Source organism: Schistosoma haematobium, chromosome ZW (assembly GCF_000699445.3).
Source record: "Schistosoma haematobium chromosome ZW, whole genome shotgun sequence".
Classification (NCBI taxonomy): Eukaryota; Metazoa; Platyhelminthes; class Trematoda; order Strigeidida; family Schistosomatidae; genus Schistosoma; species Schistosoma haematobium.
The window spans coordinates 70,793,074-70,811,881 of NC_067195.1; the positions used below are offsets into that span (position 1 = coordinate 70,793,074).

At 33.9% G+C, this 18,808-nt stretch overlaps 1 protein-coding gene across 1 annotated transcript; it reads right to left on the reverse strand.

The window, feature by feature from the left end:
- Positions 1-15,037: 15,037 nt before the first annotated feature.
- MS3_00004288 (uncharacterized protein) lies at positions 15,038-17,475 on the reverse strand. Its single transcript, XM_051212203.1, has one exon. The coding sequence runs from the start codon at positions 16,811-16,813 to the stop codon at positions 15,365-15,367; it is 1,449 nt and encodes a 482-aa protein (XP_051072355.1). The 5' UTR covers positions 16,814-17,475; the 3' UTR covers positions 15,038-15,364.
- Positions 17,476-18,808: the final 1,333 nt, after the last annotated feature.

Genomic DNA, 18,808 nt, shown 5'->3' on the forward strand with positions numbered 1-18,808 from the left:
GCCATCTGCAAAGTCCAAATCTTCTAATTGATTCCGAGCTGTCCACTTTATTCCATGTTTTCCCTCAGATGTCGAGGTCTTCATAATCCAGTCGACCACCAGAAGAAAGAGGAGGGGAGAGAGTAGACAGCCTTGTCTGTTTCCGGTCCTTACTTGGAATGCGTCTATCATCTGTCCTCCATGCACGACCTTGTACTGTAGTCCGTTATATGAGTTCCGGATAATGTTAACAATCTTCTCAGGAACTCCGTAGTGTCGAAGAAGTTTCCATAATGTTCTTCTATCTACAATGTCTAATGCCTTTTCATAATCAATGAAGTTGATGTACAGTGGTGAGTTCCACTCAACTGATTGTTCGATGATGATCCGTAGTGTCATCCGGTTCAGCAACACTCTGTTAAATGCTTTCCCTGGTACTGACAGTAGTGTAATGCCTCTGTAGTTTTCACATTTGCTCAGATCTCCTTTCTTTGGAATCTTGACGAGGTGCTCTTCTTTCCAGTACATCGGCACTTGTTCCTCCTCCCAAATATTTTTCAATAGAAGGTGAAGCATGTTTGTAGTTACTTCGATGTCTGACTTCAGTGCTTCAGCTGGTGTGTTGTCAGGTCCTGCTGCTTTCCCGCTCTTGATTTGTTTGATGACCAGCCATTCTGATTTCTTCCGTCGTTGCTGGATTGACATCTATAGGAAGATCTGTGTGTGCTGCCACGATGTCCGGTGGATTCGTTGGGGCCGGCCTATTCAGGAGTTTCTCGAAGTACTCTACCCATTTGTTCCGCTGTTGTTGAATTTCGACGATTGGCTTGCCTTCTTTGTCTTTGACCGGTCTCTCTGGTTTACTGTATTTCCGTGCTAGTTTCTTCGTTGTATCGTAAAGCTGGTTAATATTTCCTTCTCTTGTAGGTTTTTCCGCAGTCGTTGTTAGTTCTTCCACGTATTTCTTCTTGTCGGTTATAATGCTCCTCTTCACTTGCTTGTTTGCTTCTATGTATTCAGCTTGTGCTTGGACTTTCTCTGCTCGTGTTCGGCTGTTGTTAATTGCTGTCTTCTAGTTCTTCCTTTCTTTGATCTTGTCCAGTGTTTCTATAGAGATGCACTCCTTATGATGGTGATTCTTTAGTCCCAGAACCTCTTGACACGTTGAAGTTAATGCTTCTTTGATGCCTTTCCAGTTGTCCTCCATAGTAGTTTCTTCTTCCTTCAGTAGATCTTGTTAGGCTTGGAACCTGTTGTTGAGAGCTATCTTGAATTCATTGAGTTTGTCAGTATCTCGAAGGAAGGCTGTATTGAACCTTTGAATTGCTGTTTGTCCAGTTGTCCAGTTCTTTTTTAGATTCAGTTTTAAATTGGCTACAACTAGGTGGTGATCTGAAGCTACGTCAGCTCCTCTCCTGGTTCTCACATCTTCCATTGTCCTTCGGAATTTTTTGTTGATGCAAATATGGTCTATCTGGTTCTCTGTAGTGTGGTCCGGTGAGATCCATGTAGCCTTGTGTATACGCTTGTGTGGAAATATTGTGCCTCCTATGACCAATTTGTTGAATGCACATAGATTTGCAAATCTTTCTCCATTTTCGTTTCTCTCTCCCAGTCCATGTCGTCCCATAATATCTTCATATCCAGTGTTATCTATTCCGACTTTGGCATTTAGATCTCCCATCAGAATAGTTAGGTCCTTTCTTCGTCATTTCTCAATGATTGACTGCAGCCGCTCGTAGAACTGATCTTTAATGTCGTCGTTGCTATCATTGGTGGGTGCATAACATTGGATAATATTCATTAAGATCCCCTCCTTCTTTGTTTTGAATGATGCTTTGATGATTCTGGATCCGTGGGATTCCCATCCTACAAGTGCATTTCGTGCTACTTTGGACAGCATTAGAGCAACTCCCTGTGTGTGTGGAGCATTTTCCTCTTCGTGACCGGAGTATAGCAGCATCTCTCCCGTAGCTAGCCTTTTCTGTCCAGCTTGGGTCCAGTGGGTTTCGCTGATTCCCAGTACTGCTAAGTTGTATCTCCTCATTTCCGTTGCAAGTTGACTGGTCTTCCCGGTTTCCCACATTGTTCTAACGTTCCATGTACCTATAAAAATTTTTGCTCTGGTTGTTAGAAGGGGCATCGGCCTCGTGGCTTCCGAACGAACTCGGCTTTCACCATGAAGCGTCATAATTCTTCTAAGTGAAGACCTTCTAACTCTCAGGGCAGAGTTAAAATGGTTTGAATTATTTTTTCTGGTAAGCGTTTTTTAGCGAGTTAGTTTTCTACGGGATGGGGACGCTAACCCCATGCCCAACCCTCCTCCTTTACCCGGGCTTGGGACCGGCAGTAACTCTAGAAGAGCTACAGGCGGAGTTCTTACTATTATTGCTATTACAATTATTAAACCTTATCTTTTATTCATTAAGCTGATTTCATTTCATTGTGCTTATTTAGTATGGCAACTTGATTTAACTTACATTTATATTAGGCTGTTCTATTTTGTTTTGTTTTGTTTTAATAATTAACTGATTGATTCATTTATCAATATGAGCAAAGGTGAATATTGCCAATTTCAATTTTTGTTACAACATATTACGTATTATCGGTTTTAGTATTCTATACTATAAATGATTATTTTTTTTGTTAATAAAAAGAAAATGAAGAAAACTTTATAAAACATTTTTTTATTTCAAAATCTTGAAATTTTCTTAAAAGTACATCACATGAATAAATGCATAAACAAGCATATTGATTGAGCTTTGTATATTCACAAAAGTGCATAACAACTAAACATTCATTGAAATTGTATCTATTCATTATCCATTTACTTATTCCTTCATTTGTATAAAGTATATCATGATACCACCCATATAAATGAGATGATGAATATATATATGATTATTGATACCAAATGAAAGAAACTAATAAAACCCATCTATTTCAAATCGTATTATCATATCTTAACAAAAATGAATGTTAAGAATTTTCTTTAATAAAAAAAAGGAAAAGAAAAGAAAAGAAGAAAGGTATATACATACCATATAATTGTGTAATGGTATCTATTTATGTAACTGTAGTTATGTATTTTAGAAATGGTTCATTTATTTATTGATTTTCTTAAATTGTAAATTATTTCATTGAATGAAGAAAACAAAAAAATGTACTAATTACAATGGTTCATCAAATTGTACACATGACCTTAAAAAGGTTTTGGAATAAACTAATTAAACATTTTTTAAAAAAAATAATGTTTTCAGTATCATGATAATGATAATAATGATAATGATATCATTGAGTCTATAATTAATTGATACAAATAAGAACTGATTCCAAATTCGTAATAAATTTTATGAATCCTTTTTAGAATTCAATAGATTTAATCAATTGAAGAAAGTAGTGAATAAGTAGTATAATGATTTATTGTTAAAGAAATATTCACCAAGCATAGATGAACATGTAGCCAAATATGTATTGATTGTTAACATATGTATCAGGTTTTATCACTTATAGTGGTAGTTTTAAAAAAATTTAACAATACACCCAATTTTGAATCCATTTTAATTGAAGATTTTCAATTATTGGTATCAGTAGTTGAAATCATGGGTCAGTTGAAGCTAAACCATTATGGAGAACCTAGAAGCATTGAATGGTCGTTTCGTTCTATTATGGGACTCCTCAGATGTGCATATCTCCGATCGCAGACGCGAGATTCGAACCCAGTACCCATCAGTCCCGCGCTCGAGCGCTTAACCATTAGATCACTGGGTCGGCATCCAAGGGTGAATGTGCAATGCTGAGGAGTCCCATACTAGAAGGAAACGGCCATCCAGTGCGTCCAGGTTTTCGATGGTGGTCTAGCTTCAATTGACTCATGATTTCAACTATTGAAATTATTAAAATGTCCACATAATGACTTCTGATAATTATTAGTATGTAAAACAGATAGATAAACTTTAGCTAAGGGTTTTAAGTAAAGATTATGACTCATAATGTAAAATGAGCTTCTATTAATTCTATTGTACTCATATGGTTAATCAAATAATCGAATCTTCGTATTTTTCACCAGATTTATAAATTTTTCGCTTTGAATGAGTGTATTCTGCTTCTAGATTAACGTTTAATTCATATCTTAAATGATTTGTTAGCATTTGTGAAGCTAGAGAATTTTAAGTCAATTCTGATACTGGATATCATATTCACACTTAACTAGATTAGAAATGATATCGGTCTGTTGTCTTGGAGAGAGATTAACATTATGTACGTGCGTACTGATTGTAAATTAACAGACTAATCTATGGTTGAAAACTGTCAATACTTCCTACTATAGGCTATTCAGCTTTTAGTTCACTAAAAAAATTTAAAACATAAGTAGATATTCACTTTTATAATTATTTACCTTCAGCAATGCATCAATCATGTGTTGAGAATGTAGTTGTAATTAGTAACAAATAGTCTACTCTGATTTTTGAGTTAGTGAGATAGATTAGAGACATGTAGATGGAGTAACAATCCCAACATAGATTCAATATTGGTTTTAATTTCCCAATGTGTGTACACACAATGTAGTGAACGAGAATACAGCGGGAAAAACCTATCGTATTTCAACACAAATTTATAGAATCTCTTAGTTAAATTGGACAACCATACGGTAAATTCTTTATTTTCAAAATGCCAATCAACTGTCTCAAACTTGATCGTTCCTTCTGCAAAAAATCAATCAATCTTCTCAAAATTTATTGTTCTGTCGTTTCCACACCAATCGTTCTCTGTCCTTGTTCTCTTTTCTCAGATCTTCTTAACCTTCTGCTGCCAGACATTTCACTTTCGATTGATGATACATACTACTTATATCTATCGATATCAGTAGCACACCCCACAATATATGTGTATTTATTTCAAATAATTTAAAGATTCACTTTGACTAAACATTTTTCAGTTGTGTGATACTTAGTAAACACTTGATAAAAATGTATAAATGAAAACACAAACATTTTCATTTGTTGTATTTAATAGTTCACGATTTTCATAAATATTTTTGCTTAAAAATCAAGTGGGGTAAAATCTTAAGACTTGCATAGTAAAAATATGTTCATCTTCATTGAGTTAGTATCTTTGGCTGTTACATGTAGGTTGTAAGTTGAAAACAATTCATGTTTGTGACAAAATTAAACGTTCTCTATTTCCCGGTTTGATTTCGTACTGGACGTGTTTGAGTCACTTATTAAGGAGGCTTAATTCTAAGTTTAATTCAAGTTAACACTTATCGACAATGTATATCTTAAGTCGAGATGGAAATAGCCTTCCTAGAGTAGGTGGAATCCATTTCATAGTCATAGGCATTATTACTTAGCTATCCAACTATATAACAAGTTCCCCTTAGTATGAGTTCTATGTTCAGGGATTCTTGTGGATTACTTTTACTTTTCTAGCACTACATAGAGTGTATCTCAAAAACCACTCACTTTGATCAAGGGATACATTTCTACTGGATATATATAAATATATCAGCACTACGAACTGTTTGATTTCATGCTGAATTTAACCAATTTAAAACATTAACATCTAGTGAGTGTCTATATTTTTAAAAAATTTCAATTCTGTTTAGAAACCTGTACTTCAATTGAGATCATGGACCGATCAATATTTGACCACCGTTGCAAATCTGGAAGCACTTGACGGCCGTTTCATCCAAGCATGAGACTCCTCAGCAGTGCGTGTATATTTCCTTTCTTTACGAGTAAACAAACACTCTCAACATTGCGGTTAGTTCTATGGTAAGCCACGACAAATAATACGAAAATTTGTAGTAGGCAATTTAGATAAAGGCAAGTTGTGGAAGTTTTCAAAGTTCCAGTTAACAGTGTGATTTTAATATGCTGTTTATACAATAAAACTTTCGAAAGTTATGTCAAACCAAGCCATTTGTGGGGTCTCAGTATGTCTAGATAACATTCCGATTTTCAAATACTATTCAAGAATTAGAAACCAGTATTTTTACTCAAGTCTTCTCTCCATATCAATTAGAACACAGTTTAAATTTTCCTAGATTTTACTAAAAAAGGAACTTTATGAAAATATGCACAGAAATGTCATAGAAAACCAGATGAATATCAAAAATATCATAAGACTGCGACTAAAAATCACTGATTAGGTGGAGAGTATCAGGTTTTGAGGTGGTGGAGAAGATTTGTGGCTCAGATGGATGACTTTTGGTGGTGTTTTGTTCTCTGAGCTGAATGGTTTAGTCGTAGAGCTTTCTTTAAACCAATTTATTGTGAATAATATCAAATTGATTTTCATTTCATCTTATTTTAAGGTGTATGTATGTTACACATTTGAACATCTCAGATGTTAACAGTTTGATTGTATGTATCAGTATGTTGTGATCATGTAATTTTGAGTGGTTGCTTAATTTGAAGAAGAAACTGTTACATAATAAAGGGATGCAATTATATTATCAAAACTTCTAGTTCGTTTTTATGTCTTCTATTTTAAGTCTCTTAAACTTCTATTATTATCTTGTTGGTCGGAAAATCTTTTTGATATAACATTTTATTACCTGAAACCAACAATACTATTACCAGCAAAACTAAACTAATCCCTAGACTAATTTTTGTACGATAGAAGAGCTGTACAGAATCAAATCGCCAGTGTTTGTTATTATGATAAATATCACGGATTACATTAAAATGTCTTTTTGTTTCGAAATTGTAATGTGTATCAATTTACCTATTTGAGAGTTAAGTTTTAATATCAAAAATCTATAATGCAAGTGAAGTATATTATTTCTAATATATATCTTATGTTTAGTTATGATTTGATTCAGTTATCAAGTATTCTACATTAAGCACTTGATACAATTATATTCATCGCTGTTATAGTTAAAAGTGGAATCAGAAATTTTTAGAAATGCTCTTGAGATTTTTCTGAAAAAATATATTATGCATGATAATTTCCAATTAAAACACTAAGTTGTCGTTTAGTGTCACATTCTAATTAAAATAAGAAAGAATTGTTCCGGGAAGAGTTTTGTCAAACATGGTAATAGTGGGGTTACAAAAATGTTATCGAAGAAAATAAGAGTAAATTTGTTGTTGAGATCTTGAATATTTATCATGACAATAGGTAAGGAATAGTTTTTGAAAGGGAAGGCTGAGCGTGATAAGATAACATGTTGAAATTTAGATGAACTGTAATCAAGAGGATCATAGAAACAGCGATAACCAGTGGGGGTGGTAAAGGCCTCTAAAAAAGGTACGAAGGAAATTAAGGACTGTAGATAAAGGGAAGCATAAAGAAGAAAGAAAAAAAGAGATGTTAGGACCATGGTATGAGAAGAGGTTGTGCCAGTTGACTCTGGACGTATAACTCTGGTTTTATCAGATTAGTTGCTAGTGCTACGATAATGCAAAGAAGATGGGATTAAATAGCCTTTGGCAGCTTTTCACTTACATTGTGAACGACTGTGAACCCAGAATTCTGTTTGACTGAATGAACTGTGTTTGCTCATTGAACTTCTTAATTAGCCATTCAGATCTCGTTTCAGCCAAACCGAGTAATGTTTTCAAATCCTTTGTATAAGGTACGCATCGAATAACCTATATACCTGCCTCTACATGAATAGCTAGATTGATAAGCGCACATAGATTTTTTCAATCAAGATAATTTATCCTTAAGGTTATTGGTGAACATTGAAGCAAAAACCATTTACAAAGTTGGTGTGAAGAACGTTCAATTAAGGGAGTAAAAAATTCTTCTCCTCAGAACGTCTTCAGCTATATGATCTTCGAACGTGATCTTCATATAATGTGTTTTGCTTTCTATGGAGGTTATTTATGCTTTAAGTGGTTTGAGTTTTATATTCTTGTCAATAAATATCGGTAGGTTCATGTTCTTAATGAGCATTTTCTTAAGTATGCTCAGTTCGTCATCTATGACCTCAGGATTACAAATTCTTCATATCCATGTAGCGAGAAATATAATTAAGCTTTGCTTCCGACAAATGCGAACCCAGTTGTGAAAACCTGACAAGTAACCATTTCACAAAGGTTTCCTGTGGATGGATCTTCTTAGAATTCCGTCGTGTTTTTTTAATTAGGTCATCATGAAAGTGAATACTTTATTTGTTTTCAAATTCAAGTATGAAATTGAATAATGAATGGCAGTTATTAAATGCCTTTAAAAGATGATTCACATCATATTTATTGTCACAAATGATATAAATATCATCCACGTATCTTTTTTTCAAGTGGAAATTACCATCGGTCTTTTTAAGTTTATTGTTTTCTAGACTAACTATGAAAGCATCAATTATTAATAGATCAGGAAGGGATCACACTGATATGCCATTCTTTTGCCTATCAATTATTTCCAATTCAGCCTATAAATCAACAATCTTCATAAACTGTACATATTAAAACTTGATAAATTTAGAGATGGGATTTCTGAAGTAATATTGGACAACTGTGACGGTTATATTTTAACAATATTTGAAATGTGAGAGATATTTTCGATATTTATTAATTTTTGTTGAGGAATAAATAGAATTGGCTCAATTTTGCAGCACATATCGAGGAGTTCTACGTAGTGCTTTAGTGAGATGGTTTGGAGTTGAAGACATGAAAAAGGTTTTGGCTAGGTAGTGTTAAATAGTCCGAAATTGGGATATAACGAATTTTCAGTGCTCTCTGCTTTTCGCTGGTTCTTTGTTTTATGTTATTTAATAACGAAAGATAGTTTTGTAATGGCTCTATTTTATTTTAAAAAGTTATTTCGTAACAAATTTTTTAGCTAAATGAATCTAATCTAACTTTATAGAATATATTGTACTACATTTTAGAATCATCACTATTTACGGGAAACATCATACAAGGAAAGAGACTAAGAATAGTACCTAACCCTAATGATAAAAATTAAATATACTGGCAGTATTTTCATCGATTTATCAATACACTTTCCTGTAGACATCGAGAGGAGTCGTAATAGTCTCATATAATTTTCACTACTCAGCTGAAGTTCTTAAACATATGCATCATACTACGCATTTCTCAACCATTATGAAGATAATACGTGAAATTGAACTGTTTCATATCAAAAACATAAGTAACTTAATATTTTAAATAGTTGAGAGTAAATTGAAGCTAGACGACCATGGAAAAGCTTGAAGCACTGGATATTCATATTTGTCTACCATTCAAGCTATGAATGCTACATTTTCCTTTCATTTCAATTACTTATTTACAATGTAGCTATATGGATTGTAAGTTAATGAAATCTAAATTATTTCTTTCTAAGAACTATTCACACTACATCATGTAAATTTCACAAATGAGAGTCTGTGTACTTCTTATTTGGCAATGAGATTTTGTATCTACAAATTAAATTACTGACAAAATGTAAGTGTTTATTTACCAAGCAATGTTTACGAAATATCAATAACGAGTTATTGATTGATCTTGCTGAGTGGGTGTGCGTGTGTGTGAAACAGACAGATAGAAAGAGAGTCTAACAAAACGATTCCGTACGATGATACATTAACGTTTGCATATAATTATAGTAGAAAAAAAATGATTCAACTCTTTGATATACTAAGCCAACGCAAACATTTATTGATTGGAAATGTTAGGTCATGTTTTTAATGATGACTTATCAAATATGTTGTATATATTAATCAGAAATAGGTATCCTTTCAATATTCATTCAGAGAAACCCGGAAGCAAAACTGCAATGTAAAAAATTGGCTACAGTTACTAAAGGAACTCTTTTCGAAAACTGTGAGTTTGAAGCAGCTACTATGGTAAAATTCTAGAAAATCGACTCGTGGAATATTTGAGAAAAACATTCGAACTTGCTTAGCCATCCCCTGTCTTCTTCTCTAGCTGTCTTCTAGTTTTAAAATATTTCTGTTTTTACTTTGGGCTACAAAGATGTTGATCTATAAATTTATTTGCTTTTATGGGGAAGCTTACATTAGTCTCGAAAAGGACTCACTTTATAGATGTGTCTCTAAGTACAACAGAGTGCGCTGTTTAAGAGGAAAAAATATTTAAAAGATCACTACAGGAATATCTCATCAATTTTGAACACATTGCTATGCTAAAAATATCCTTCGAAATTATTTGCGCCGTCAAGAGATCATGCTCATTGGGAGCACAACTCAAAAATATATCCAGTTCGAAGCTTCAAAGATTCAAGTTTGCACTCTTTGGGGAAGAGTGGCTCATCCTACAGCGGCTCAAATAATTTTCCACTTTCATACTTTGTGTTTCGTTAATTATGTTATTTTCTAAACTTTTAGTATTTAATAATTATTTGGGAAGAGTAAGGACAAAGATTCCAGCAGAACAGCATGAAGTCCTTTTATTTCGTTTGTTCTCGTCAGCTGCTTACAGCCTACAATATTTAAAAGATAATTACGAAATGGGTTTAAATTACTTACATGAAAGAAATTAGTTGGAAGTTATGTTATGTTATGTAGTATATCAAGGGTGTAAACAAATTTAACAGACCGAATAATAAGAATATTTAACTTATGTAAAGGAAAATTCTACAACAGTTCAAACAATTAATTATGTAATGAATAGACTCTGATAAGAATAAAATGAGTAAAGCTCAGTCAATGAAATAAGACTACTAATCTGGAAGATAGTCGAAATAAAAACTCAGTGGTGTAATGAATACGGGAAAGAGTTTAAGAAAGAAATATTTGTCACCAAAGGAGAGGTTAGTAACCATCTCCTTTTGAACATATTGAACAACAGCTTTAGTAAACTTCAGAAGACTGGAGTTTAACTGTTTATCAATCACCTAAAGTTGTGTATCCAAGAGATGTTTGGTAATTGCAATGATTTGAGTTGTTCTTTCTCTGGTTCTAAGGCTTTTAGCAACATGCTAACAAATCTAAGATAAACCATCTTCTTGTAACTGCTTAATTATCGCATCTACAGCTTTACATATCTTCTTCAGCTTCATGTTCAGAAAGAGAACAACTGATACTAATGCTTCTGTAACTTGGAATTTCTTTAATATATTGGTAACAACATTATTACTGTTTGATTTTGTGCAGTTTAGACGACAAACCAGTGGAAGAAATCATATCTATCGTTATCTACAAAATAAATTGTACTAGTTATGAGAAATATTATACTAAACAGTCAAACTATCTAGCACAGAGGATTCACTAACAACGAAATTATTCACTTCAACTACAAATCATTTCTATCATTCTCATTTATAATACAAAAGTGATCAGAATTGAAAATAGCAATCATTTGAAATTACAATAGAAATATGATTTGAAAGTTAAATTATTCAATTGCAGGTAACAAACTTTTGAAAAGTAATGCAATTTTAGTAGATATAAGCTTGTAACCATTGCTATTATTGAATAACTTCTGTTGTAATCTACATTGTTTCTGCCAAAAATTTCAAATAAATGATTTATCTAGAGTTTCCTTGTCTTACTTAAATGGTTCAAATAATATCACATTGATCTTCACTTCATTTTATTTAAAGGTGTATGTGTGTTACACATTTGAACATCTCATATGTTAACAGATTGATTGTATGAATCAGTATATTGTGATCATGTAATTTTGAGTGATTGCTTAATTTGAAGAAGAAAATGTTACATATTCAATGGATGCAATTATATTATTCTTTTATTTTGTGTTAATGATTATAGTTAATTTAGCTTGAATAATCGATTGCCTGTTAGGGAGTTTTTATCAATAAACCTTTAAATAGTACTTCCGATGAGTAGGTAAATGAAGTGTCAGTTAATCAATAGTTATCATTACAAATAATAATAAAGAAGTGCTAAGGCCAGGGAAGAATATGTTTTATACTGGTGTAGTGAACAGAACACGGGTTGGGACAATCAAATGTATTTAACACAAAATTACAGGACTTGTTAATAAAATCTAACAATCATAAAGTAAATGCTTAATTTGCAAAATGTCCATTGATTGTCTCAACGTAACTCAGGCTTCATTGTTCATGCATTTTCATATAAATAACATTCTGTTTCCATTCTTTACTGTTCGATCCTCTTTTCTCTCTGCTACCAGACCCTCTGTTTTCAACTAACATCATATACTACTTTTGTCAATATAAGTAGCACACACCACACTAGGACTTAACTTGTGGAGTTTTGTTCTCTGAGCTGAATGGTTTAGTCGTAGAGCTCTCTTTAAATCAATTTATTGTGAAACGAACTTTTCTGAACATTGATTTTTCAGTTATCGTTTATTCTGATTTCATTGAACCAATGATACGGAATATTAATTAGAATTTACGTAATCACACTTTTGTAATCTTTCAGAATAAATTAATACTTATAGTGACTATATTCTCTAAATTTTGTTGGATAATTATTATAACTTTCTGAAGAACTTTCTATTTTATGCATTTTTAAATCAACATCTAAAATGATCCTTTGAAAAGTGACTTAATAATTAGGCTGTTAGTAGTGGTAAACTTCAATGAAGTCTGATTATATATATTAAACTGGTATCACTGAACATAAAATTACACTAGGAATTGGCATTGCAATAAACTACAAGTCACAAGAATCGTCATTGGTGAGCGACAGTGATATTGACTTTTGTCTTACTGAAGCTGTTTTTATAAATCAACTATGAATTTTATGAATAGTTCATTCTGACAGTGTTTTTGTAGATAATGAACTTAAGTTATAAAGGTGAAACGTAACCACATGACTAGCTAATTGTTAATAAATGGTGAAAAATGTTGATTCATCTGTACAAGTGAGCTTATTGGAAGTGATTTAAAAGGAACCCTTAAGGTTAAAAAGAAAACATTGTCTAGAAAAAATCCATTATTTCACCTAGTTACTAAGGTTTCCTCACAAATAGTTATCGATTTCAATAACATCACCTTCTGTACCTCAGTGAAGAAAATATTTTTTATTGTTATTACAATAATTTCCTTGTAGATTTGATATGTATGCAAACAAAATTTCATAAGTCGTCTAGTATCCTTTCCTGTTAATTGAAATTCTCAAAATTTGCATTATTGTTTCAGCAATTTTTAGGCTTACAAGCATGTTCTTTTTCTCAAAAATACTGTACTACATACTTACCCTTGATAAACACAGCTTTCATAGTCTTTATATCAGTCACTAAAATTACTTTTTAAAAGTTATTTTACCTATACTATCTTAATGTATTCATCAGAGATTAGTATTGGTGTATCAGCATCAGAACTGACAAACGTAAATATGTGGAAGATTTAGCAACGACGGCGGAAAAGGCTGCAAGAGAAGGAAACATGAGACAATTGTACGATACAACAAAGGAACTCGCTGGAAATCGCCGCAAACCAGAACGACCAGTGAAAATCAAAGAAGGCAAAGTAATCACCAACATTGAAGAGCAACAAAACAGGTGGGTAGAACACTTCAAAGAACTCTTGAATAGACCAACTCCACTGAACCCACCCAACATCGAAGCAGCACCCACGGACCTCCCAATCAATGTTGGCCCACTAACAATTGAAGAAATCAGCATGGCCATCAGACAAATCAAGAGTGGAAAAGCAGCAGGACCGGACAACATCCCAGCAGAGGCACTAAAAGCAGACGTAGCGGTAACTACAAGGATACCCCACATTCTCTTCAATAGGATTTGGGATGAGGAACAAGTACCAACAGACTGGAAAGAAGGACTTCTGGTCAAAATACCAAAGAAAGGCGATCTCAGAAACTGTGATAACTACAGGGGCATCACTCTTCTCTCAATACCGGGAAAATTCTTCAACAGGGTATTGTTAAACATGATGAAGGACTGTGTAGACGCCCAACTTCGTGACCAACAGGCAGGATTTCGTAAGGATCGGTCGTGTACAGACCAAATCGCAACTCTACGGATAATTGTGGAACAATCAATTGAATGGAATTCATCACTCTACATCAACTTCATTGACTACGAGAAAGCATTTGATAGTGTGGATAGGACAATACTATGGAGGCTTCTTCAACACTACAGCGTGCCTACGGAAATAGTCAATATCATACGGAATTCCTATGATGGATTACACTGCAAAATCGTGCATGGAGGACAGTTGACAAAGTCGTTCAAAGTGAAGACCGGTGTTAGGCAAGGTTGCTTACTCTCACCCTTTCTCTTTCTCCTGGTGATCGACTGGATCATGAAGACGTCAACGTCTGAAGGGAAGCGTGGGATACAATGGACATCTAAGATGCAGTTAAATGATCTAGACTTCGCAGATGATCTGGCCCTTCTATCCCAAACGCAACAACAAATGCAGGAGAAGACGAACAGTGTAGCAGCAGCCTCAGCAGCAGTAGGTCTCAATATACACAAAGGGAAAAGCAAGGTCCTCCGATACCACACAGCATGCACCAACCCAATCACAATTGACGGAGAAGATTTGGAAGATGTAAAATCCTTTACATATCTGGGCAGCATCATTGATGAACACAGTGGATCTGATGCAGATGTGAAGGCGAGGATCGGCAAAGCAAGAGCAGCATATTTACAACTGAAGAACATCTGGAACTCAAAGCAACTGTCAACCAACACCAAGGTCAGGATTTTCAATACAAATGTGAAGACAATTCTACTGTATGGGGCAGAAACCTGGAGAACTACGAAAGCCATTATCCAAACAATACAGGTGTTTATTAACAGTTGTCTACGCAAAATACGTCAAATGCGTTGGCCAGACACTATTAGCAACAACGTACTGTGGGGAAGAACAAACCAGATCCCAGCAGAGGAAGGAATTAGGAAGAAGATAGGATAGGACGACATTGAGGAAAGCATCCAACTGCGTCACAAGACAAGCCCTCAATAAGAATCCTCAATGTCAAAGGAAAAGAGGAAGACCAAATAACACATTACGTCGAAAAATGGAGACAGACATGAGAAAAATGGACGAAAATTGGATAGAACTGGAAAGGAAGGCCCAAGGCAGAGTGGGTTGGAAAACGCTGGTGTGCGGCTATAGTATTCTAATTATAGTATGAATTAGGAATTCCAGGATTAACGCAATTGAATTAAGAAGACACAGGCACCAACGAATGTATTGTATTTAGAATTCGAAATCAAACATTCAACCAGTACAAAGGTATCATTAGTCCTTTCAAACACCACATCCGCCACAGCTTAAATAGAAGTATAAGTGTTTGTAATCGGTTGTACGTCTTCTTGTTAAGTTCATCCTGAGTCTGTCCGACATTGTATAAGATAAAAACTTTGTAGTATCTAGAAAGTGCTCATTAGTATTGGAATTAACAAACGAAATCGGAACAGACTCACATGGAATTGTATACAATTAGCATATCGGTTTTGTACTGAAATCATTAATATCTAGAATTTGAACCATAGATTTTTCAATCCTATCCTCCCCCACGAAATAATGTTGGATCTTTATATCCCCAAGTTATGAATAATGTGGCTTCATTTAAAACATATTTCTCACATTGTTTAGAGTAAACATTAGAACTGTTTTTGTGATAAGGGTAAACAGCAGTTGATATGAAATCATCCGATATGTAATCAAACTCGAGGTCACTTAGTACTCGTGCTTCGCATTGAGCAGGTTTTTCACAAGGATCAAATGCATTATGAGGACAGGTAATATATGATATGACATCAGGATTTGATTCTTCTGAAATATTCTCATGAAATTCATTAGGACTGTCATTGCAGAGCGTAGGATCGTTAGAAAAACCAGCATCTATCCAAACCACACCAGGTTTCCGATCATGATTAGGTTCATTTAACATATTTTCCTCAATATTGCAAGTAATTTCATTAGAAATATGTGAATCATTAGGAAAAGTCATACCTGGTACAATAGCATGAGAATTCTGATAAGTCGGTTGATTAGGAACTGTTGTCTCACAAGAATTCTGGATTTCATCTAACTCTGAACTGTCATATGACTCTGCACTGTCTTTTGAAATCGTTGATAAAGATAAATGATCATTAGAAACATCCGAATTATTTAAATTTAAATTACAAGATTTAGTACAGCTTGAAGCAAAATGGACAGTAGCAATGCATACTGACTGAATGTGTCCTACCTTACCACATTTAAAACATTTAGCATTACGAAATACACATGAATTGCGAGCATGAAACTTTTCACATGATAAACATTTACCAAACTTCATCTCACCTTTGTGATTTGCTTTGTAATTCCTCGTTGAAACACCTTTCATATTTACACGAGAATAGGAATCACTGTTAAATGAACGCAAGTTTGATTGACCCTGAGATTGTAGTTCATCACGACGACTAAGCAAAGTATTAGAAATCTTCATCGACTGGATATCAAGTTCATTGACTGCTTCGTAGTTAATACATGCGGTTCTAGCATCTTGAAAGGAACAGTTTGGCATTCTTAACAGCTCTCTTTCCAAACTCGGTATGTTAATTCCTGCAATTAATCGATTTCTCAGTTGCACATGAAGTTGATCACCGAAATTACACTTGGCAGCTTGTTTCTGTAATTCAAGGATGAATTCCCGAGCCTTTTGGTCATTTTGACGAACCATCTTATGAAACTTCGCCCTTTCACGGCATTCAAAACTGGTGCATTTTACATGACTTAACAATAGCTCTTTAAGAGTTGTATAAGGGAGTGAGATAGGTTTTTCTGGATATGCCAAAGTTTTTAATAAGCTGTACGCTTCTCGCCCAATGAATGTCAGAAAATGTGCCACAATTTTATCACCTTTGACATCTTTCTTAGTCATGCTCCAGATTTCAAACCTTCCCAAATAATCCTCAAATGCTTCCGAAGTTGAATGAATATCCAACTTTTCCATTGCAGGTTCCATCACGACGCCAATATAGTATTCTAATTATAGTATGAATTAGGAATTCCAGGATTAACGCAATTGAATTAAGAAGACACAGGCACTAACGAATGTATTGTATTTAGAATTCGAAATCAAACATTCAACCAGTACAAAGGTATCATTAGTCCATTCAAACACCACAGCGGCGTAAGTAAGTAAGTCATTAAGTGCATGAACGGATGTGAACTTTTCTGATGAAGCGAATTACGTTTATACTTAACATGCAGAACAAAGTAAATTATTGGTACATATTGAAGATAATTTGATGCAACCCATGACATTCACTTGATAATTCTATTAAGATTTTTCTAACTTGGTTCCAGGTCTTCTCATTGAAGAAACGTACATTTAAACAAAATAAACACTTATTTCAGAACTCCATTGATCATAGCTTTGATTGCATGAAGAAGTGTAGTGAACAAACGTCATCTAAGATCACATTATGTAACTCTTTCCGTATATGTTATAACTTTTTATTAGCTTATAGTGTTTTCTAAAATGACTAGTTTGTAGAAATATGCGTTTAGAAGACACATTTGGTAGCCTACTTACATATAAAATCCAAAATCACTTAAAAAATAAAATGTTGTTATCAAAGCCACCCAGATTCATTCATCACGAAAGAAAAGTAAAGTTGATTTGTACTGGATTACAATCTATCTTAGTGAGTAAAAATAAAAGATACCTTTGACCAGTCTTATCGTTATTGATTATTTAGTATTAGACTTTGGTTAAGACTCAAAGTTTCAAAGTTTTAATTCATTATATTTGCCTTTAAAATAGTGCCTTGTGACACCTATTTGATAACAACGTTAGTTTTAGTTCATACTTATTTCCATAAATCTGATTCATAGAATAATTGGACAGTAGTAAAATCGACGCTAAAATTTGAACAAGCTGCCTATGAATCAAATCAATTAATCTTACGTAACTTTATACATACTACTCATAGGTGTTAGTTGCGATATTATGGACAATATATGATCGTGGAAACATTGATTATGAATTAACCAATGGTTTCCTTCCTTCATCAAAATGTTAATTGATGGTTCTAAGGAACAGTATTTTTATAAGTTCCTTTGTATAAATAACTGAAGACGCTATGAAAAAAATATTTTTAAATAAAAGAACTACAAATTAATAATAAAATAAAGAAAATAATGGAAAAACTGATCATCAGGTTTATTTCATATAGAAAGAAGTATTAAAATGATGAAATTCCAAAGATCATAAGACTTGAATCATGCAATACTTCTTTACAAATCTAGATGATATTTATATAGTTATTTGTTTCTTATTTAAACACAAACATCGGTACAAGAACGCATCAAACAGATATGCGTCATGTAAATCATTCGATTTATGTGAGGACTGTGATACTGTTCGGGTGCCTAAACCGAAGAAGGTGGTTTTCGTAGAGGGCCACACACCGAGTCTTTGACCTAAAGATCTGATCCACAAGGCAGTAGAACAACGTAAGGAGCCGGTGACCAATAATTGGTTCATACGCCATTTGTTCCCTTAGGATCCTGGAGTCTACGTGCACTGTTGGTTTGAAATAAGGGTTTTCCAACTCACCTAACTAGACTCTCCGTGCCCACCAAACAGGTTAAAGCGCCGGACATTCGCTTTTCATCTTCTCAATTTCGTAAACAGTAGTAATGCCGCGAAAAGGTAGTAAGTAGGACTTCGTTGGCAGTGGTTGTATGCGCGTGGCCACTTGAGAGCATTTCGGGAGGGAGATCCGACTCTTCCCGTTCTCTGCCGTACTAGGGCATCTCGGGGCATGATATTGCCCAAGGTTACATAATGAAATTAGTTGGTACCGAGTTTACTTATTCTTCTTTGTGGAAATATAAGGACAAAAGTTTTTTAAATTTTTTCTGAATTCATATAAATATAAATATTCTTATCACAACGTTGCTAATATATCTATTAATTGAAGCATCCATGATTCGATCAAGAGGGTGAACA